The 23,791-nt window shown below is 36.7% G+C and overlaps 1 protein-coding gene across 6 annotated transcripts in view; it reads right to left on the reverse strand.

Moving 5' to 3' along the window:
- The window catches only part of LOC127654836 (protein O-mannosyl-transferase TMTC4-like), a 33,535-nt gene that overhangs the window by 9,301 nt on the left and 443 nt on the right, over positions 1-23,791 (reverse strand). For 3 of the 6 annotated variants that reach the window (XM_052142325.1, XM_052142324.1, XM_052142323.1), the window contains exons 2-14: positions 23,414-23,609; positions 21,779-21,894; positions 20,137-20,353; positions 18,965-19,049; positions 18,740-18,834; positions 11,020-11,112; positions 10,750-10,911; positions 9,943-10,145; positions 4,855-5,029; positions 4,602-4,733; positions 3,175-3,254; positions 573-680; positions 336-477 (exon numbers count right to left, since the gene is read on the reverse strand). In XM_052142325.1, the coding sequence (XP_051998285.1) occupies positions 336-477; positions 573-680; positions 3,175-3,254; positions 4,602-4,733; positions 4,855-5,029; positions 9,943-10,145; positions 10,750-10,911; positions 11,020-11,112; positions 18,740-18,834; positions 18,965-19,049; positions 20,137-20,353; positions 21,779-21,894; positions 23,414-23,575 (1,770 nt within the window). In that variant the 5' untranslated portion in view covers positions 23,576-23,609. Of the gene's footprint in view, positions 1-335; positions 478-572; positions 681-3,174; positions 3,255-4,601; positions 4,734-4,854; positions 5,030-9,942; positions 10,146-10,749; positions 10,912-11,019; positions 11,113-18,739; positions 18,835-18,964; positions 19,050-20,136; positions 20,354-21,778; positions 21,895-22,145; positions 22,186-23,413; positions 23,771-23,791 lie in introns of those variants that run through there. The other 3 variants (XM_052142328.1, XM_052142326.1, XM_052142329.1) reach the window with 3 other exon arrangements.

The following is a 23,791-nucleotide window of genomic DNA, read 5'->3' on the forward strand; positions in this document are numbered from 1 at the left end:
TAAAAAAGCACTATATAAGTGCAGACCATTTACCATATTTACCATAACCACAGACATATTAAAAATCTATTTTTTTCTGTTTACTTACAAATGAGATCCCCACAATCTAAACATGTTTTAAATGTATTAAGGCTCTTGCTGTATAAAAATTACAAAGAATTTTTGTTTTTGTGTGTAAAAAGTTGAATATTGTTAAATATTGTCAATGCTAATTGGAAAATATATGCTATTGAAATGTCATATACATGTAGTTTAAATTACATCTTGCATCACTCTTAAAAAAAAGCAATAAAGAGAATGTTTAAACATTTTTACAGAGAAAACCCATTGCTTACCAGGCGTCCCAAGTTGTAGTAACAGTCTGGGTATTTCTTCCTAAATTTAATCGCATTCCAATAGCTCCGTTCAGCTGCTTCAAACTTTTTCAGACTGTTCTGCACAATACCCAAATTCATCCAAGCAGCAGCAAAATCAGGCCTGACCCAATCAAGGTAGAAGCGAAAAGTTTAAAGAATGACACATGATATTAAAGGTTTCTCACAATTAAACAACTGCTATATTTGTTTACTCACTGTATATAAACTGCAGCTGACAGGAGCCCTTCAGCTTCCTGCAACTCATTTCTTTCCTTTAATATGTTACCAAGATTGTTCATGGCATGGACGTACTTGGGGTGAAATCTGTAACAACAAACAAACAAAACTAACACAGAGGCTAGAAGAAAAATGAAAACACAAAGCTTATATTTCATATACAGAATATCACATGCTTCAGATAGATGAACCACATTCTGTTTCCAAACTAAATGCTACAAGAGTCATGAGCTCTGTTCCAATTCAATTGAGAGATGGGTTTCTCATGAGGTTCAGTTAGGATGCTGGCATAGAAGCTAGTTGAACATGTAGACAGTAGACAGCAAGGCAGCTTATTAGATTTTTGAACATAGCTACAGAGTCGATATAGAGCTGTTCAGCTATGTCGTCAATTTAGGGCACGATTATGACGATTATGGCTGATGATTATGGAGTGGTGGAGGTGTAGTGGTCTAAGCACATAACTGGTAATCTGGTAATCAGAAGGATGCTGGTTCAAGCCCCACAGCCACCAGCATTGTGTCCTTGAGCAAGGCACTTAACTCCAGGTTGCTCCGGGGGGATTGTCCCTGTAATAAGTGCACTGTAAGTCGCTTTGGATAAAAGCGTCTGCCAAATGCATAAATGTAAATGTAAATGATTAATCATCAAACAAATAATTTTAATAATGACGATTCATTTTCTGTTTTATGGCCGTGATGATTAATTGCTTCTTTAAGGGGTTTCGTGATTAATTGTCATATAAATTGTCATATTAAGGTGTGCTTTTTATCTGCATTTGTGCTTCATACAGCTTAAGAAGTCATTTTTACATATTTAAATTTCAAATATAAATTTGAAAATAATAAAAAGTTTTTCTAAATTGGGGAGAAAAACTTTTCTCCCCAATTTAGAATACCCAATTCCCACTACTTAGTAGGTCCTCCTGGTGGCATAATTACTCACCTCAATCCGGGTAGCGGAGTTGCCTCCGCTTCTGAGACAGTTAATCCACGCATCTTATCACGTGGCTCTTTTGCATGACACCACGGAGACTCCCAGCATGTGTAGGCTCATGCTACTCTCAACGATCCACGCACAACTTACCACACACCCCATTGAGAGCCAGAACCACTAATCGTGACCACAAGGAGGTTACCCCATGTGACTCTACTCTCCCTAGCAACCGGGCCAATTTGGTTGCTTAGGAGACCTGGCTGGAGTCACTCAGCACACCCTAGATTTGAACTCGCTGCTCCAGGAGTGTTAGTCAGTGTCAATAATTGCGGAGTTACCCAGACCCCCACAAAAATCAAATAATAAAATAGGAATAAACTATGATTTCCTTTTAGGTTTTAAAAATGTATGAATGACATGAAAAATTATGTTTTAAATATAAAAATATTTCTAAATACTTAAAATAGGTCAATTTTTGTCAATTTTACGTTTGCACTTGTTTTTTCAACTCATATATTTTATCCATATAAAAATAAAATATAATTATTATATATATTTTGTTATATTTATTTTCGGTTTTTATTATATTACGCAATAGTAAAAAATGTCTTTCCTAATTTCTTCACTTTCACGCATATTTTAATGCGCTGATTAAACGCACAAGCCCTTATTTCTCATGAAGCAAAACCTTTGAGATTTAGTTTCATCTTTTAATTACTCCACAGAAATAGAGTAAACGTGTGTCTCCTCCTCTGTGTCACTGCATGTCATTAACACAGCATGTATGAACCAGGAACATTTGCCATTACATGATCGTTTAAAGTGAAATCGGAGTGCTTTGCATTCACTATCAAAGTTTATACTTGTTTTTATTTTCACGGGAGTTTGGCGCAAGCATCTTCTGACAGCACAGGCATCAGAGCGATTCACGCTCTCTTCAGGACAGGAGCTTGTTGACCTCCGTGGTGCAGGTCAGCGATATGACTGAATGACACACAAACACGCCATTCATGGCATTTACACAGAATATTCACTTATAATCCCTGATTTGGGCATTAAAATGCGATTGGAATTTGAATGCTCAATAATCGCGGTTGTCTCAAATAACAACAGTTAGACCAAATAACCACAATCAGATGGTCATTTAATAATCACGACAGCCCTATATCAATTTGTCGGCGAACCCAGAAGGCTAATTCGCCATTGGTTCCCTCTGGACATTCCTATGTTTTTATAATGGGGTTTTTAAACTTATGAGGAAAATTAAAAAACTTGAATTTTGAAGCCGTATTGAATTGCATACATTTAAAAAAATAAAAAGAACACACTGCAGGCTTCAAAATTCACGTTCGAGGTATGAAAGTGTATAATTTATATTGTAGAACAAAACATCCATGTATCGTTAGGTAATGGTTACAACAGACCTTATTTTACTCATAGGTTGAAAAACCCCATTATAAACCCACCTTGGAAAATCCAGATGGAACCATGGTGGATTCTCTTCCGGGTTTTTGGACTAGAACCTGAATAGCTCTATTATGCACCTGATGTCACTGATTATAACACTGCACTATTTAAAGTGCTGAAAGCCATGATAATTTTGTGTTTTTGGCCAGACAGAATCTCAGAGACTCGTGGTTTTTACCTTACTGCCTCCCTGTAGTATTTGACTGCAGCACTCTGGTTGCCTCTGTCAGCAAGGTTCTTGCCAACATTATAATGCACCTGTGCCAAAAAAGGAGAAAGTTAGCTAATCAAGTTAATTAATTAATTCATTTCTTACTGTGTGCAAAAAAATGTGGAACCATAATTATTTTTTATTATTATTAATTTGCTTTTCTCAAATTCTCTTATTGTGATTTAAGTCACCTAACTAATTACAAGGTCTGCATGGAAATCTCCACAGCTCGTCATTCTACAATGTTCTACACATCCCCCACCCCTTGCATATTTGTGTGTTGAACATTTTTGCTTATTTATTCTAAATTAAATATTTAAAATAAAATTCCTTAACCCATTCTGCAGATTTTCCCACACAATCAGCACAGAATGTTTGCAAATTCCATGTAGGGCTACAATTTTGTCATTTAGCTTATGTTTTACTCCAAAGTGACAGGTTCAGTCCTTCTGGATGTTTTTTTAAATTATTATTATTAAACAGAACTCAAAATATCAGCTCTTTATTTATGGAGGCATTTTGTGTGTTAAAGGGCACCTATTATGTCCCTTTTCACAAGATGTCATTTAAACTTTGGCGTCCCCAGAATGTTTCAGCTCAAAATACCATACAGTTAATTTATTATACCATGTTGAATATGCCAATTTTTAAGTGGGAATAAAAACTAGCTGTTTTGTGTGCATGTGTCTTTAAATGCAAATGAGCTGGTGCTCCCTGCCCCATATCCAGAATAGTGCAGAGTTTTTGACATTTGCTTCTGATAACTAGACATCATAAGCAATATGACTGACAGCTAAAATAGTGGTGTCCAGCCCTATATGTTTGAACCGGAGTCAGACACTGATGAGGGAGAGACTCCGTCAGAAGTAACAACTTTGAGAAAGAACTAGGAAGTTTCCGAATGGTTATTTATAAATGTATTTATTTGTTGTAGAGTTTTTTCAGCAGTTTTGCAACGATAGATGAGTAACACACACACACACACACACACACACACACACACACACACACACAATACTGTTACAGCATTCGCTGTGTGCTATAACAAAACAACACACACAAACAAACATGTCTGTCAGCAGTGTCCGTCAACAATCGTGGGCAGGGCCTGTAAAAAGTGACGTCACTTTGTACAAAATCTGCGAATGGCTTGTTCTGAGACAGTGCTTATATAATTAATGGGGATTAAAAAAAAAGGACTGGGTGGATTTTTATTATTATAGGTTGGTTGTGAACACACACTGCCAACACACATTTATGTTCAAACACCATGTAAAAGTGAATTTTGCATAATAGGTCCCCTTTAAGCTGAAGTTACCATGATGGATTTCAACAATGGAGTGTAGATGAATTACAGTTAGTGATAATGCTTTCCACAGCATGTGCAGTCTCACCTTGGCATTGAGAGGACAGACAGACAGGGCGCTGGTGAAGAGACTCTCTTCAGATCTCCACTGTTGACTGCGCTGTGCAGAGCGAGCCACATTCACACACAGCAGCATCAACATAGCCGCTCTCAGCAGCCTCTGTGGTCAGCCCACACACACACACAAGACATGAACACAAACTCAACGGAACATTAGTTATGGTGAATTATGGTCTGATGGTGAATATTAGTGGGAAACTTGTGTAAAACAGGATGCCTACCTTGTGTTTCCTCCAATGCAAACTACAGTAGCCCACAGCATAGGCCAGAATGAGGCAGTAGCCCGCAGAAGAGAGATACAGCACCCGTTCAGCTATCACAAACCCCACCCTGAAGAACAGATTACTGGCTGGTACGAATGGAATTATAAGCAGTACAAGGCCAAAAGTCAGAGTCCTAAATCATAAGAGAATAATATAAAACACAGAGCCCAAAATTTCATTCATTTCTGAAAATGGGCAGGATTTCCCCCTTTAGAAGCCTTAAATGTGGATTCTTTATTTTTGGGGATGGGGGAAGATATCCAATGTTTTACAACTATTTAATCTAAACATGTATCTAACGCAGAGCTACCTTTCACAAATCTTACCTCTATGTAAACACACTTCATAAATGGAATTGTAGTATATATGAACGTAAACTTAAATAGATAAAAAACATATTGATATAATAGTGTGAGAAAAGGGTGAAAAAAAAAAAACATGATATACATCAAAGATACATGATCATATCAGCACAGCCTTAACAAGGTGAATTAAAAAAGTACTGTCAATTTAATGTGATGATTTAGTAAAATTAATAATTAAAAAGAAAATAATTGTACTAAATTATGTCCCCTTATCTAGGTCATTTAGAAGATTTTCCACAAATAATGATATATGCAACTACTTTTAATTTAATGAATCATCTGTCTTATGTAATCGATTTAGTTAAATTGTTTTAATCGATTTGTTAATAGTAAACATTATTAAAAGTGTAAGTTTAACCCCATGTCTACACTGGGAGTGTCTGTTCATATGATGCACTATGACGCAATGGACTGAGTCTGTCTACACTGGAAGCATAAAAGTGAACATTCTAAAAGATGTGTAAAAAGCACAGACCAATCAGATTGTTGGATTATAAATGCAGAAGAATTGAAACAACATGATTTTAATCTAAGATTTACCCACTCTTAATCCTGGAATTCCACAACGTTATAAATTAGACGGCCCAGGCATCAAAATTGCTCAGAAAGGCCCCTCTGCATGACCTCCTGAACTTCCACACAGAGTTAAAGCAGACTTCTCTTTTAAAGGTTTCCAAAAGACCATCAGATTTGCATGACTCGAATACTAGCACATTTCATCTTAATCCAGGAACATTCTACACAAAGTCACAGTACTTTACAGATTTAATCTTCTAAAATGTACAGAATGCATTTAAATCCATGATTTATAAAATACCTAGTCTTGCTAGGGAATTCTGACAATTTCTTTGAATTGTGGCAACTTGTATAACTGAGAAATTAATGATTATAGCCTGATGTACCTCTTTAAAATGTGTGCAGTGTTATCCATGTTGTATAACAAGGAATTAACCAGTATGATTTGTAACCAGGGATTTTCATGTTTTGTTACCTACACGTACAAATATTAATGAAAAAATGTCAAATTTGATATGCAAACGCTCGCTTAGTTACATGGAGGAAGCTGATGACAACGAATATCATGTCTCTGATTAAAATATGCACTATTTTTTTTGAGATTTGTAAAAATCTGAAACAAAGGACCATAAATCAAGTGTCGGAAAAGACAGCCCAGTTGACCATGTGACTCTGAAAAGTCACTTCTGATTGGCACAGTACACCTTAGGGGATGCGGCCAATTTCAGTTCAAATGTTTCCAAACAAGAAGAACATGCTCTCTTCCTCTTCTCTTCTGTCTTCACGCACTTCATCTTCTGCTCGTCTGACTGCACAGACTTCGCTCTGACTCATCCCTCCAGATCTTCTCTGGATCTCATCGGAACCCATGCCATGTGAGGTCCAAGGAAGCTCGAGACGGAAGCCTCTCAATCTCTATGGATCAGAGAAGGCCTCGCTTCAAAGCCAACCTCATCATTCATACAGACTATAACTATACGATCTTACAGAGGTCCAAAACTTCACCGGGACAAACTCTCAACCAAGAGCCAAGAACCAAGCAACACAAAGAATGCAAGGAAAGACCACTACACACAAGTAAATCTCCAATATTGTGCTCAAAGTGCTAGTGTATTAATTAAATAATTTGGGTAATCCGATAGCAAATTGATGTAGACTCAAAAAAGGATAAATGGTTCTTAAGGCATTGTCAACAGACTCCATAAAGTTAATTTTAACTGTATTGATAATTTATTTCACATTCTGTCACTCTTTTCATCAACCAGTCTCATATATATATATATATATATATATATATATATATATATATATATATATATATATATATATATATATATATATGTGTGTGTGTGTGTGTGTTAGATTATATTTATGTTTAGAATAGTAATAAAGTTTGTCTGTGTTCAAAGACTGTCATATATTTTGATAAATAATCTCATCTCTGTTTCTAAAAGATTTAACTTCAAAGCTGTACCTAAATACATGTGATTATTTTCAATAAGCCATGAGAATAATATCACTACAATAAGTGAATTAATCATAATTCACTTATTAAAGCTAATTCCTTACAGTAGAAATTGTGAGCGGATACAACAAGACGTCGTATTACTATTTTAATGGTGGTATAATGTAGTTATTTGTCATTTATCTAATTTATAATGGTTGTCAAACACGACTAATTCCATTATACATTTCATTACCTAATATTGTACAATAAGGACAGTTTAATTTAGTTCATAGCTCACATATTTCAAGACCCTAAATTTCCTTCTAAATTTAGCATACCAAATACCCTTATATATAATGGTGTGAGAATGAGGGCACTTTAAAGTTCCCTTCTAAAAGTCGCATACCTCAATATCCTACAAGATGTAAGCTTGAGAGACTTCACTTCAACAAAATTAAATGGGAAAATAACCAGTATCCTACTTTCTTTTCAATGGAAATCCACTGGTATAAAGATTTTATTATCATCTAATTATTCTTGTAACTTTGTGGCTAAAACTGCTAATAAATGTGGTTTGAAACAAAAGATTATTTAAATTAGAAGACCAGAGATGTGGTTTGAAACATTAGTAAATTAGTAAACCAAAGACCAGAAACATCACAATCTAGCTTTAACGGGATAGTTCACCCAAAAATTAAAATTCTCTCATCATTTATCCACCCTCATGGCATACCAGATGTTCTGATGTAAAGAATGAGACAAAGATAAATCATGTCAGAACGCTTTCCACTTTTAATGTGACCTATAATGTGAACAATTCAATTGAAAAACAAACTGAAATCTTCGTGGGAGGAAAATTAAAATTAAAAACCTTACAATAACCTGGTAACACTTACCATAAGTGTGCACATCCTCTTATAACTGGGGATGTGGCTGTGTTCAGAAATAACCAATCACATACAAATTCATGTTAAATAGAGGTCATTTCACACTTGCCATCAGTTAAAGTGACTCTGATTAATCACAAATAAAGTTCATCTGTTCTAGTAGGATTTTCCTGACATTTTCTTAGTTGCATCTCAGAGCAAAAGCCATGGTCCACAGAGAGCTTCCAAAGCATCATAGGGATCTCATTGTTGAAAGATATCAGTCAGGAGAAGGGTACAAAATAATTTCCAAAGCATTAGAAATACCATGGAACACAGTGAAGACAGTCATCATCAAGTGGAGAAAATATGGCACAACAGAGACATTACCAAGAACTGGACGTCCCTCCAAAATTGATGAAAAGATGAGAAGAAAACTGGTCAGGGAGGCTTCCAAGAGGCCTACAGCAACATTAAAGGAACGGCAGGAATTTCTGGCAAGTACTGGCTGTGTGCTACATGTGACAACAATCTCCCATATTCTTCATATGAATGGGCTATGGGGTAGGGTGGCAAGACGGAAGCCTTTTCTAACAAAGAAAAACATCCAAGCCTGGCTGAAGTTTGCATAAACAAACATCAAGTCTCCCAAAAGTATGTGGGAAAATGTGTTATGGTCTGATGAAACCAAGGTTGAAGCACAACAACGAACCAAAGCACACATCCATAATCTACAAAAGCATGGATTCACCAGAAGAAGATTAAGGTTTTGGAATGGCCCAACCAGAGTCCAGACCTGAATCCAATTGAGCATCTGTGGGGTGATCTGAAGAGGGCTGTGCACAGGAGATGTCCTCGCAATCTGACAGATTTGGAGAGCTTTTGCAAAGAAGAGTGGGCAAATATTGCCATGTCAAGATGTGCCATGCTAATAGACTCCTACCCAAAAAGACTGAGTACTGTAATAAAATGTAAAATTTGTAAAACTTAAAAAAAAAACAAAAGGTGCTAAACAAAGTATTAGTTTAAGGGTGTGCACACTTATACAACCAGGTTATTGTGAGTTTTTTTTTTTTTTTCCTCAAAGATTTCAGTTTGTTTTTCAATTGAATTTATCTTTGTCTCGTTCTTTTACATAACAAGAACCTGGCATTTTAACAGGCTTTTTATATCCACTGTATATGCATATATATATATATATATATGCACATGTATTTAACAACTGGAGTCTTACTGATTATTTTTATGCTGCCTTTATTTGCTTTTTTTAGCTACAAAATTCGGGTACCCATTCACTAGCATTGTGAGAACCAACAGATATTCTTCTAAAAAGCTTAATTTGTGTTCAGCAGAAGAAATAAAGTCATAAATTCTTTTGAATTTTAATTTTTGGGTGAACTATACCTTTTAATATAGCAGTCAGAAGTTATTTAAATATCCAACAAACAAAATTCATAGCAGAAAGATTAACACATATGATATTTGTTAAGTAAAGGCATTTTATTCAGACTGATGGGATAATAAAGTGGCTGGAGTAGCTCTGCAGCATGTCAGCAATAGAACGAGGCATCCGTTTATTGTCTGTGCCACGGGTAGACAGCTACATTGATTATAATGGGATCTATTTGCTTCTGACGCACAGCTTGTGTCCAACGTAGACATTGTTAGAGAAAACATGGCAATAAATGCTCAGGTAAGTTTTTTTTTTAACTTTTAATACCTTTCAAGATAAAGACAATGTGACACAATTACAGAACTGTCTGGCGGTTTGTAATAGTCACTTTTAAATCATCATCCTTTTTCCATATGTCTACACAAAGCACCTCTTGCTTTGATACGGTGCTGCTCTCACCTTCTTGTATTGCTGTCCTGCGAACACAGAGCTTGGCTTACCAAGCCTATCAGACAGCACCACAGTACAAGAGGCCAGATGATCCTCCAATCACTCGCTGATTTAATCAGAGGCACACAGCCCATTGACCAATCAAAACACAGCCACCAGGGACACAGCAGCAACCAGGCATTCAAGGAGTAGTAGTAATTATAGTTCACGATCTGCCAATCAAAGGGAGAAATGGCAGAGATGAGGATAGGAACAAACTGTCATTTAAGGAGTGTGTGGATAATGTGGCTCAGTTCATACAAGTTATAAAAGACTGCTCAAAAAATTATGCACAATTATACAACATGCCAAAACAATTCCAAATCTACAAAGCAACTAAACATATTTAATTAAAAATGACTAAAACAAGTGGTTCACCCAAAAATGAAAATTCTCCCATTAATTATTTAAATTATTCCAAACCCATCTGGCTGTCTTGTTGTGGCAGAGGGGATGAATTTTTTCAGGGAATAAAGGCTTCAGTTTTGTTGTTTTACTTAAAGCTATCATATGGCTTCAGAAGACTTGGAATATAGTGCACAAGTAGTATATATTACATTTATAGTACTTACATTGTGCTTTTTGTTTTGTTTTTTGAGCTTGACAATCCTGTCCTCATTTATTGAGAACAAAGTCAATCACACAGATTTGGAACAACTTGAGGGTGAGTAAATTAATTTGGGGTGATTAACAATATAAAGTTACATTTAATATAATAAAAAATAAAAAAGTGCACAAAAGTACAACTCAAAAAACCAAACTGAGAGGCCTGCTTACCCTCAACAGGATATTCTCAGCAAAGGATGCTGGGTTATCGACCTCTGTAAAGGATGGAGGTCCAGTTCCCATGATCCTCCATCTTGCATATAAGAGAAAAGACCCAACAAGAAAGAGAATAGCCAACCTCATAAGCAAACCGTTCCTCACCAACTCACCAATCTGGGTGGACAAGAGAAGCTATAATCAGTCTAAAGATTATTTGGGTCAAAAGGGTGACACCTATGGAAAGGGCAAGAGCAATACCCTGTGAATAAGAATGGCACTTACGTCAGCTGACTTTCTCCTGGACAGCAGCCTTTGACCAAGCTCATAGATGTTCAGATTACAGACAAAGAGAATATCATATGCAGCATTCACTCCCTGTGAACAAGTAATTAATTGAAATCTTTAATAGATGAGCCAGGGACAAGGTTCTGTGCTCAGGGGCAATTATATTGTAAAACCTATTCAGAGAGTACCTTAACACTTAGACTTTTATAGAGCTGATATGAGCACAAATGCATAATTATTTCTGTTCTGAAGCAGCATTTATAGGTGAAGTGTGTTATTTTTTTATATTCAAATACTTTCTGTGCAGAAACAACTATTAGTAAGATGTTTGCCCAAAGAGAGTATGTGCATTCAAGTCCTACTGGGAAGTTCCTACTTACAAGGTAAGAAATAGTAAATACAATGTGATATGCGTTTCGGATTTGAGTCGGAGAGAACGGACCCATTTTGCAATTCAATTTTTCTTTACAATAATAATAATAATAATAATTAATATTATTATTGTGTAATAATAATGAAGGCGTGTAAATAATGTTTAATCCACCTATTTTATCATTCTTGTGCAGACACATACAGTTTATTGGGGCGGCTGTGGCTCAGGTGGTAGAGCGGGTTGTCCAATAATTGCAGGGTTGGCATTTGATTCCCGGCCCGCACGACTCCACATCCCGAAGTGTCCTTGGGCAAGACACCGAACACCAAGTTGCTCTCAATGGCAGGCTAGCGCCTTGCACGGCAGCTCTGCCGTCATTGGTGTGTGAATGTGTGTGTGTGAATGAGATGTAATGTAATGCGCTTTGAATACCACTAAGGTTAAAAAGGCATTATATAATTGCAGACCATTTACCATATTATTACAAATGCTGGCCGTGCATTAACCATCTAAATTAGTCTAATTAAAACATTTTAATCTAATGCATACAAACTAAAGTGCACAGTCAAAATCCTCAAGTAAAACTTGCTATAAATAATTTGCTTCCACCATGACTTTTAAATTGACACATCCACAACTTAGAAACTAGTGGCTCAAAGAAAATCCTAAATTTCCCACGGTGATGGGACTTTATAATCCCATCATGTGCGTTAAAATAGTAAATATGATAATTCAGACATTTCTTTAAATTCCTCCAATTTAGGAGCTATGTTTCTTCTTACCAAGGAGCAAAGCTTATAAAACCCATTAAGACTCCTATTGAGATTTTACCCCAATCTAAAAGTTTAATATCAAGGTTTTATAAAATGTTAGAATCATACTCAAAAGAATCTTCAGAAGCCAAATTGATCTCCTGGAGTGAAGATTTAAAAATGAACATTTCTTTAGATATGTGGGAAAAAATATGTATGAAAGCTCAATCCCAAACTATTAACAGTAATCTCAAATTAATACAGTACCAATGGATTATGAGAACGTATTTTACTCCAGTTAGGTTGAATAAAATCTGTCAAAACACTCCAGACACATGCATCAAATGTACGGTAGATAAAGGCACTCTTTTGCATTGCATGTGGGATTGTCCCAAGGTGCAGGAGTTTTGGAAAGAGGTAGTTTTACAAATTTTTCAGATGGTATCTGTTGATATCCCAATGAAACCAGAAATTTTAATTTTGGGAATTTTTCCTGAAAATATCAGTATATGGTAGTAGTACTCGTAAACTTATTGACATGTGTATACTTCAAGCAAAGCGGCTAATATCTATGTACTGGAAGAAAGTTGAAAAGCCATCGATCGTACAGTGGATCAACAATATGTCCTTTTGTTTGTCGATGGAAAAGATTACATATACTCTGAAAGGTAAACTCTCCTTTTTTGAGAGTATTTGGAAGCCCTTTTTGTCCTATATCTCAAACTGTGATTTAATGAGGTAGAAAGAGATAAAATAGCTTGATTCTCAACTTGTTTTCACCTACATTTTATTACAACTAAATCATTGGTAATTTAATAATCCTCTATTTTTTCCTGAAAATACCCTTTTTTAATTACTTATTTATTTATTTTTATTCTCTGTTTTTTTTTTTAAATATTTATTATGTGTATGTATGTGTGTGTATGTATGGGTATGTATATATGTATGGGTGTGTGTATATATATATTTATATATGTATATCTTCATTTGTCACTCTTGTATACATGACTTTTCCCAACTCTCCTCTTTGTGTAGTTAACTGAATTGACCTGTGCTCTACTCACTGTTATTTATTTATTTATTTATTTTTTCTTCTTAGCGTGTTATGTTAGTTGTTGTTATGCCTTTAGTAGTATTCATATGTAAAAGAGATTTAACTACTTTTAATTTACAGTATTGTGTTAATACAATGGCATAATTTGTTTAATCTCAATAAACTGTTTAAAAAAAAAAAAAAAAAAAATATGATAATTCAGACATGACTTGAATGCACCATGTAACACTGTGGCTTGGTGGCGCTTTCAAACCATTGCTATGTTTGTTTCAGCAGCTCAACATGTCAACTTCTGGCTCAACTAATGGAGTGAGTTTATAGTGGGACAAGAGTTGTCTAAATAATGGAAGACTGGGGGAATGTTTGGGAAATCTGTTTGACAAATCATTACACACACACACACACCTTTTTCACTGAACTTCAGCGTGTTTGAACTTAAGTTCCTTAACTTTAAATTACTATGTAATCTCATCACCATCAATCTGACAAACTAGTTGAATTGGGTAAACCCAACAAAATTAGATGTGCCAGTGTAACTCAAATAAATATCTGTGATTTTTTGTAATTATGCATGTTAAATCAATGCTGGTTGGAAGCACTACAGTGTAGTTTAGTAAATAAGCAATGGTTAGCACAGCATTTGCTCAACAAAGCAAATAATCAATTTAATGTGCAACATCTATCTGACCTCATCGTTAGCTGAAGTTCTACTCTTCACAACAATGGTGACTCTCAAAACTCATACATAACAGAAACTCTTCTAAATCTCAAAATAACAAAACATTAAACACTAACAAGTAGAGGTCAACAGATATATTGGGTTTACTGAATAATTTGGCAGATAGTTGTGTTTTTTAACTATTGGCTATCGGAAAAATACAACAGCGATAGTCTCTTATATGTTTTTTTTTTTTTTTTATTAATTCCTCCCTGGCTGGTGCTGGAGGGTTCTACAGAATAGCAGCACCCTCTAGATGTTAAATAAAAAAAAAAAAAATTAAAAAAAAATCACTGACTCAGCGTGGATTTAAAAAAACTGACTTGGGAAAGCCAAGGTATGTATACAATACACAATATTATAATTGGCATGTTACATTAAATCAATAATTTAAGAAAATAAGGTGGTTTAATAATTAATTTGTTTATAACTAATCGCTGCACTGGAGAACTGCATTGCCGAAACGGTGAAGAGAGGATAACATTAGAGCTAACATTAGCTGTTTGAATGGTTAGAACAATATTGCTAAGTCAAGAATGGAAACTGCTTACCTTTCCTCTTAATTTGCTGTTTTGAATAAAACAAAGTCACTTATGAATTTGTGCAGATTCACTGAGTTTTTTTCCAGGATTGAAGGGCGTCCAATTTGTTCCACTCATTTTATAAACATAAGCGCTCCGAAGAGGTTTTGCTGCAAAGCAGATAAGTTAATTATCTGTTGTAAATCATAATTTCATGTTAATGTCAACGTTATTTGAAAATGCTTTCAGATTGAGGAAAGGGCTTTGTGATAGTCACTCCAATACCTTGACTTTGTTGTTCTTAAGTCATTTTGCCACAACTTTGGAGGTATGCTTGGGGTCATTGTCCATTTGGAAGACCCATTTGTGAATGAGCTTAAACTTCCTGACTGAAGTCTTGAGATGTTGCTTGCATATATCAAAATAATTTTCCTTCATCATGATGCCATCTATTTTGTGAATTGCAGCAGTCCCTCCTGCAGCAAAACACCCTCACAACATGATGCTGTCACCCTCATGCTTCACGGTTGGGATGGTGTTCTTCGGCTTTCAAGCCTCACCCTTTTTCCTCCAAACATAACGATGGACATAATGGCCAAACAGTTACATTTTTGTTTGAACAGACCAGAGGACATTTCTCCAAAAGGTAAAATCTTTGTCCCATGTCCACTTGCAAACTGTAGTATGGCTTTTTTATGGCGCTTTTGGAGCAGAGGTTTCTTCCTTGGTGAGCTGCCTTTCAGGTTATGTTGATTTAGGACTCATTTTACTGTGGATATAGATACTTGTCTGTTTCCTCCAGCATCTTCAAGAGGTCCTTTGCTGTTGTTCTGGGATTGATTTGCACTTTTTGCACCAAACTACGTTCATATATAGGAGACAGAAATAATCTCCTTCCTGAGCAGTATGATAGCTGTGTGGTCCAATGGTGTTTATACTTGCATAATATTGTTTGTAAAGATGAACATGCTACCTTCAGGTGTTTGAAAATCGCTCCCAAGGATGAACAAGACTTGTGGAGGTCCACAGTTGTTTTTCTGAGGTCTTGGCTGATTACTTTTGATTTCCCATGATGTCAAGCATAAAGGCACAGAGTTTGAAGGTAAGCCTTAAAATACTTCCACAGGTACACCTCCAATTCAGTACACCTTCTTTCAGAAGCTTATTGTCTAATTGTCTAAAGGCTTGACATCATTTTCTGGAATTTTGCAAGCTCTTTAAATGCACAGTTAACAGTTAACTAAGTGTATATAAACTTCTGACACACTGGAATTGTGATATAGTCAATTAAAAGTGAAAAAATCTGCCTGTAAACAATTGTAGGAAAAATTACTTGTGTCGTGCACAAAGTAGATGTCCTAAAGGAGCTAACTATATTTAGCTAATTTGAAATCTGTGGAGTGGTTAAGAAATGTTTTTTATGACTTCAACCTAAGTGTATGTAAACTTCTGATTTCAACTGTATAATGCATACAATGCTGTTAAACATTTCATTTAAAAAAATACAAGACTTGAGCTGATTTTATTTCTACCCCATTTTCTCTCTTTCATATGACAATAAAAATGTGTATGTGTATGTGTATATATATATATATATATATATATATATATATATATATATATACACACACAGTATCTCACAAAAGTGAGTACACCCCTCACATTTTTGTAAATATTTGAATATATCTTTTCATGTGACAACACTGAAGAAATGACACTTTGCTACAATTTAAAATAGTGAGTGTACAGCTTTTATAACAGTGTATTTTCTGTCCCCTCAAAATCACTCAACACACAGCCATTAATGTCTATACCGCTGGCAACAAAAGTGAGTACACAGCTAAGTGAAAATGTCCAAATTGGGCCCAATTAGCCATTTTCCCTTCCCGGTGTCATGTGACTCGTTAGTGTTACAAGGTCTCAGGTGTGAATGGGGAGCAGGTGTGTTAAATTTGGTGTCATCACTCTCACACTCCCTCATACTGGTCATTGGAAGTTCAACATGGCACCTCATGACAAAGAACTCTCTAAGGATCTGAAAAAAAAGAATTGTTGCTCTAAATAAAGATGGCCTAGGCTATAAGAAGATTGCCAAGACCCTGCCACTGAGCTGCCTAGGCTAAGACCATACAGTGGTTTAACAGGACAGGTTACACTTAGAACAGGCCTCGCCATGGTTGACCAAAGAAGTTGAGTGCACGCGCTCAGCGTCATATCCAGAGGTTGTCTTTGGGAAATAGACGTATGAGTGCTGCCAGCATGGCTGCAGAGGCTGAAGGGGTGGGGGGGTCAGCCTGTCAGTGCTCAGACCATACGCCGCACACTGCATCAAATTGGTCTGCATGGCTGTCGTCCCAGAAGGAAGCCTCTTCTAAAGATGATGCACAAGAAAGCCCGCAAACAGTTTGCTGAAGACAAGCAGACTAAGGACATGGATTACTGGAACCATGTCCTGTGGTCTGATGAGACCAAGATAAACTTATTTGGGTCAGATGGTGTCAAGCGTGTGTGGCGGCAACCAGGTGAGGAGTACAAAGACAAGTGTGTCTTGCCTACAGTCAAGCATGGTGGTGGGAGTGTCATGGTCTGGGGCTGCATGAGTGCTGCTGGCACTGGGGAGCTACAGTTCATTGAGGGAACCATGAATGCCAACATGTACTGTGACATACTGAAGCAGAGCATGATCCCCTCCCTTCGGAGACTGGGCCACAGGGCAGTATTCCAGCATGATAACGACCCCAAACACACCTCCAAGATGACCACTGCCTTGCTAAAGAAGCTGAGGGTGAAGGTGATGGACTGGCCAAGCATGTCTCCAGACCTAAACCCTATTGAGCATCTGTGGGGCATCCTCAAATGGAAGGTGGAGGAGCACAATGTCTCTAAAATCCACCAGCTCTGTGATGTCATCATGGAGGAGTGGAAGAGGACTCCAGTGGCAACCTGTGAAGCTCTGGTGAACTCCATGCCCAAGAGGGTTAAAGCAGTGCTCGAAATTAATGGTGCCCCCAAAAATATTGATCACTTTTGTTGGCAGCGGTTTAGACATTAATGACTGTGTGTTGAGTTATTTTGAGGGGACAGCAAATTTACACTGTTATACAAGCTGTACACTCACTACTTTACATTGTAGCAAAGTGTCATTTCTTCAGTGTTGTCACATGAAAAGATATAATCAAAAATGTGCGGGGTGTACACACTTTTGTGAGATACTGTATGTATGTATGTATGTATGTGTATGTATATATATATATATATATATATATATATATATATATATATATTAGTCAGTAGTGATGAAGCATATTGTCACTATTTGGCTTTGTAAGGCAGTGTTCTATGTTACTGCAAAACAACAAACCTATAATATTTTTTATAATTTCAGATGAAAGGTTTAAAAGAAAGGCTTTGAAGAAAGTACCATTGTGGGAGAAATGTATTCAAGTATCACCACTGAAAGTGATGCTTACTAAAGTTCAGCAGTATTTTACATTGAGTGAAAAGTTTTCATTCATATTATACATTTTAAAAACTATCGGCTGATTAAACGGCTATCAGCCTACTTTCACACCTTAGTTATTGGTAACGGCAAAACCTACTATCGGTCGACCTCTACTAACAAATATCCCCATTCCCTGCTGAAAAGACCAGCATTGCTAGTCATCAGTTTATGTTGTGCTTTGGGTGCTGGTCCCCCAGCATGGGATGCTGGTGTGCTCGTGTCCCCACCAGGCTTTTAAACTAGCTTAACCAATTTAATCAGAAAGACCATGCTTAAAAACATGACTATGCTGGTCAACCAGATAGCACAAACCAGCATAAACCAGTATGCGAATTGCATGCTGGTTAAGCTGGTGTTTTCAGCAGGGTTTATATTCATCTTGTACAAAAACACACAAAATAACACTTACTTTTAAAATGTACCCTCTCTATCGAGTCCTATGCATAGCATGTTGGTAAATGTAAATCCCCTGCCCAGTACCATCAATGCTACATTAACACCACATGAGTTCATGTAGTCCAAATTTAAAAATGGATTATGTAAACTTTTTTTTTTTTTACAAATTTAAATGTATGGAATACAATGAAACCAAGTTGTGACAAAATGCTCTAGGATTTTGATGCTTAAGTTCAAGTAAATTGAACAAGTAGCAATAATCCTTCTTGAGTTTATGCAATTAAGATCCTCTAGTGGTGCAGAAATTACACTCTTTCCCTTTACATGTTCAAATTCTGGAACATTCCATTTCTGTTAGGATCTGTTTGTTAAAGCACAAATGTAAATGCTTTTTCACTCACCAAAACTGTGATGCCTTGCTCCTTGCAGAGCATAGCTACAGCACACAGAAGAATGCTGCCAATTATGCACAACACAGATAACTTTTTATCACCACCTACAGAGAAATGAAAAAGTAACCAACTACAGTAATTAATCCATTCAGTGAGATGCAGTATCTGCAAATTCACTTTCACAGTGCCATAATAAAATGTATTTGAACATTGTGTTTAAGTTTATTAACTAACCTTGAAACGATTTGCAGTAAACCAGAAAGGAGAGCTGAAAAAATAGGGCACACAATAAATCTGCTCTGCCAACAATGCCAGCCACCTACAAGAAAGAGATCCAACAAAGGAGATTATTTACAAGATCTACTCCAACTAAATATTTCAGACTCTGGAGGACACTGTCTCACTGTCCACAAAACACCTACATCAATGGATTATCAAGCAGGCAACAGTCATGAAATCCACCCTAGATGCATTTATTTTTAAGGACCCAATGAAATCGTTTGATGAGTACTGTTTTCTGCCCTGTGTTGACGTGTTCTTATTTAATCACATCGTTTGGGCAGGACATACTGTATTGAAGGGCTCATCCACCCATCCCTGCCCCTTTTTTAGGGTTTAGCTACATCACAGCCATTAACTATGATTTGCAACTTACTGGTCAGTTACAGGGAGAGGGACATTCTCATTTTTGAGAGGATTAGATTGTACAAAATTCTTTGCCGTACAGCATGAGTCGTCAACATTGCTGGTCCGTTTTCTCAGAAAGGAAAGATTGTAAATCTTAAATGTGTATACTCTATGTGCTAAAAGTGAATTTTGTCACTGGACTGAAAGTCCAACATTTTGATTTCATGGTGTCTTTAATAACAGCTACACATTTTACACCTAAACAAATGTAATCCTGCTTGTACATTTAAGGCAAAAAAGCCATAATTTCGTGTGTGAAATTGCCTGTATTTCTGGCAGTGCCAAATTAATGGCAGAGGCAGGAGGCAGCACTCATTACAGAGCTGCAGTCAGCCCAGGCTGGAGTCCTGGGGCCAACTTCTTTGATACATTCCATAGGCCAAAGTCAGTGGTCTCTCTGAACCTCACCCCCTCCAGGTCCAGGGCTGGTCTTTGAGAACGTGATTAAAGCACTGATACCAGAGTATCGGCAGCCTCTACTGTGCTTGGATGCCTCCGAAGCAGGCCAGAGCATGCGTTCTATAGCTGTTAAAAGCCACGCCTGACTGTAGAGCCCACCTATATGATGCACACCAGCTGCGTGATGCTTTCTTTTCCACAGGCCTTATAATTTATATTTCATGCAACATCAGTGAACATTGTGAAACAGGGCCTTGTAGTTGGATATTGTTTACCGGGCAGAGACAGCCTGCTTAATCACGTCTTCCTACACTACTTACGCTTTCTGTGTGAACTGGGTGTGCAGCAAAGAAGAGTGCAGCCAGGAATGAAGCTTTTGGAGAGAGATTGAGTATCACCCCTCTTCCACATTGAGCTGGGCCGCCAAATAATATTGCAAACACATCAACCATAAACACAGAAATAAGACAGTGGAGGGTAATGTTGAGCATATGGAAGCCAACTGGATACAATCCACCAGCCAAGAGGTAGTTTATCCTAAAAAACAAAACAAATTAGAATCATCAAAACTTATTTTGACTTGTAAATGTATGTGAACATAAATGGAAGTTTGAGCAGTGATTGCTAGGGAGGGGCACAAATACACTAGAACTTGGAAATGACAGCAAAAGTCGATCATAAACACAATAATTGTTTGACTTAAGAACATCTTACACTGATTGAAATCCAGTAACAACTATGCAAACGAGCAAAAAATTCGCTAAATTTTAATTTGAGATTGGTTATTGAGTTTTTTCTGGTGGTACCTTGCATTCTGACAGACAGAAATTTGCATCACCACTGTACATTTTCAGTCTTGAGCAGTACTAAGGAATCTGGAGAAATTAAAGTATGTTCTTTTTATTTATTTTTTATCTCCTATCCTCCCAATTTGGAATGCCCAATTCCCACTACTTAGCAGGTCCTTGTGGTGGCGAGGTTACTCACCACAATCCGGGTGACAGAAGACAAGCAGAGACTCCCAGCATGTATAATCTCATGCTACTCTCCACGATCCAAGCACAACTTACCATGCACCTCATTGAGAGCGAGAACCACTTATCGTGACCACGAGGAGGTTACCCCATGTGACTCGACCCTCCCTAGCAACCGGGCCAATTTGGTTACTTAGGAGATCTGGCTGGAGTCACTCAGCACACACTGGATTCGAGCGTCAATACTCACGGAGCTACCCAGGGCTCAAAGTGTGTTCTTAAAAGTTGAACTATTTATAACTTGACACACTTCTTAAAAAGGTGGTACCTATGGCACAACACTGAGAAATCAGCAAGATATGATGCAATGGCCAAAGATGTCCGTCTTATACATACGTGCATATTTGAGTACTTGAATAATGTATCGGTCAACTACTTGAATAAACAAAAAAATTCCCATCCCTGGTGATCAAAAAGTTTTGTACCTTTCTAAATACAACAGCAGAGCTAGAGCAATTTAAATAATAATAATAATAATAAAAAACAGCAGGGATTCCATGTCACAATAAAAAGACTTTAACAGACATGGCAGCATTATAGAGTTACAATATTTATGGTTGAGTTTAGATAACGGGCCATTACTGATGCAAAACGATGTCATTCTCATTAGAGGCATGTAGGACATGAATTATACCCCCTATAAAGATTTCTCACAGTAGCAGTCAAATGCCAAAGACAATGCTGAAATGAGTTTGAAAAAGGCAATATATGCATCCAATTTTGATGTCAATTATTGCGGCATTGTGAGGAAGAACTTGGGGGACCTCTTTTGATTTCCCACTGAGAATAAAATTACAAGTCCAGCCATCTAATATATGCAAAGAGGTTTGAAAATATTCCAAATAAGCAGGTTGGACTATTGCCTTGTGTTAATCATCAGTCACACAGCAGTATTTGAAGGACGCTTTTGTCTTTGTAAAGAACATACCTGAAAGTCAGGACAGTCAGTGGCCGGTAGGATTTGTGACTGGAGTTGCTACTTAAGTTACTTCCCCAAAAGTCATTTTTCCAAATGTTACTCAGAGGAGAATCGGGATTCAAATCCTACAATGCAAAAAGTCAAATGTTTTGACAAAAAAAATTAAATAATAATAATAGCAGTATATTATTATATTCAAAAGACTTTGCTGAATATCGCACACGAGTCATATGGATTACTATTATAAAAATTGTATTTAAGCAATAAGGCATGATTTTAAGGCATGATATTGTGAATCTAGTCATGGCTGAAGGGCGTTGTTAGGCACAACGCTAAGCAGAGTGCCTGCAAGCATAAAAAGGTATTTCATACATACCTTATTAGCAGTTATTCCTATGGACCGCGATACGTTGGGGCTTCCGCAATATTGGAAAGGTCAAGAATCATCCGTCAACACATGAAAGTAAATTGACAGAAACGGTCTGCAACAGTCTGGAGTCATTTCAAACCAAATTTCAGATTGTCTGATTTTCCATAAAAATTGGGCAATATATTAGATGATATAAAAATGTCTGACTTCACTTCTAAAACAGTTTTCCCCCATAGCAAACTGCAAATAAAATCTACAAATCAATACATTGTGGCAAACATACTGCAAATTAGCACCCAGTCTGTCAATGATTAACTGTTTCCACATAAAAGCAAATTATGCAGTGGTCTGAGGCTTCTTCTCCATTCACTTGCATTCAAACAGCTCTCCGAGTTAACCGTTTCAAGATGGTGCCACGGTTGACGCAGCCGCTGAATGAGGCATGCAACCCCGTCAGCTGTGACTATATTCACAATATGACACAGCCTCAAGTGCCTTAAAATTTGTATAAAACGGTCACCACATAATAAACATATTAAGGACACAAATGTTTATTAAAATGCTATAATCTTTAAGTAAAATCGTTAAATGCCATCCTTCCACCAGAAAATATAGTCCCTGGTAGTAAATAGTAAACAGAAAATTGCTTGGCAACAAAAATAACTGTCAGCTATGGGTACTGTGGAGCGATACAAATAAAAGTTCCCTGAAGAGGTCAGAGCTGTGCTATATCATGAATAAAACACAGCTGTTGACCAATCAGCATCCAGTACCAGAACTATCCATTTTATATGTTTCTTTTGCATCTTTTTTTAAGTTTGAAGGATCCAGTCCCCATTCATTGTAATTGCATGGAAAAGAACAACCAGTATATTATTCTAAATTTTTTCTATTCTGTTCTACAAATGAAAAAAATTAATCAGATATTGGAACAACATGAAAGATAGTCAATTAATTTTCATTTCTCCGTGAACTAATCTATAGAAAATAAATATGTTGAGGAATTGTAAAGACAAACTGTACAGTACACTGCACTCTACAATATCTTTTTTTCACAGATCCAAATCTTATCTAGATACATCATCACATTCTATAATACTGTAATCTCAATGTTGCTCCCTTTCACCGTAATCATCTTTAGTCTATATGCACTGTCAAAGTAGAGGCATGCTTTCTTTCACTGTTAAAATCATAGTTGACCATTACAACAGTGCTTGCGTTTAATAACAAAACAATCAAATAAACACATAACTTTAAGATAATGAGGACAATACCTTGTTATTGATGATGGCTTCTGAATCATCAAAGACAAAGTCCCCATCATAGCTGTTTATGAAACAAATCAGGGCAACAAAGGCAGTGACCAATCGGGAATGTAAGGGTCCCAGTTTTGGCAGGGGGATGTGGTGATCCCAGTAAGGCTCAGAAAGCAACATGTTTCATCTGGATTCTGTACATTCTGACCCACCACTGATTTGCAGAATGAAGAGGACAATGGGAACTTTAAAAACGCACACCAACATCTTAATACATACTAATGATCTATCAGAAAGCAGTGCACACTACAATTTTAATAAAAAGGTGCAGAGACTGGAAACATACATATACAATACAGATATCTGTTAGAAAGTATTAAAGTTACATTCTACTAT

The sequence above is a fragment of the Xyrauchen texanus genome, chromosome 14, assembly GCF_025860055.1.
Source record: "Xyrauchen texanus isolate HMW12.3.18 chromosome 14, RBS_HiC_50CHRs, whole genome shotgun sequence".
In the NCBI taxonomy this organism is placed as follows: Eukaryota; Metazoa; Chordata; class Actinopteri; order Cypriniformes; family Catostomidae; genus Xyrauchen; species Xyrauchen texanus.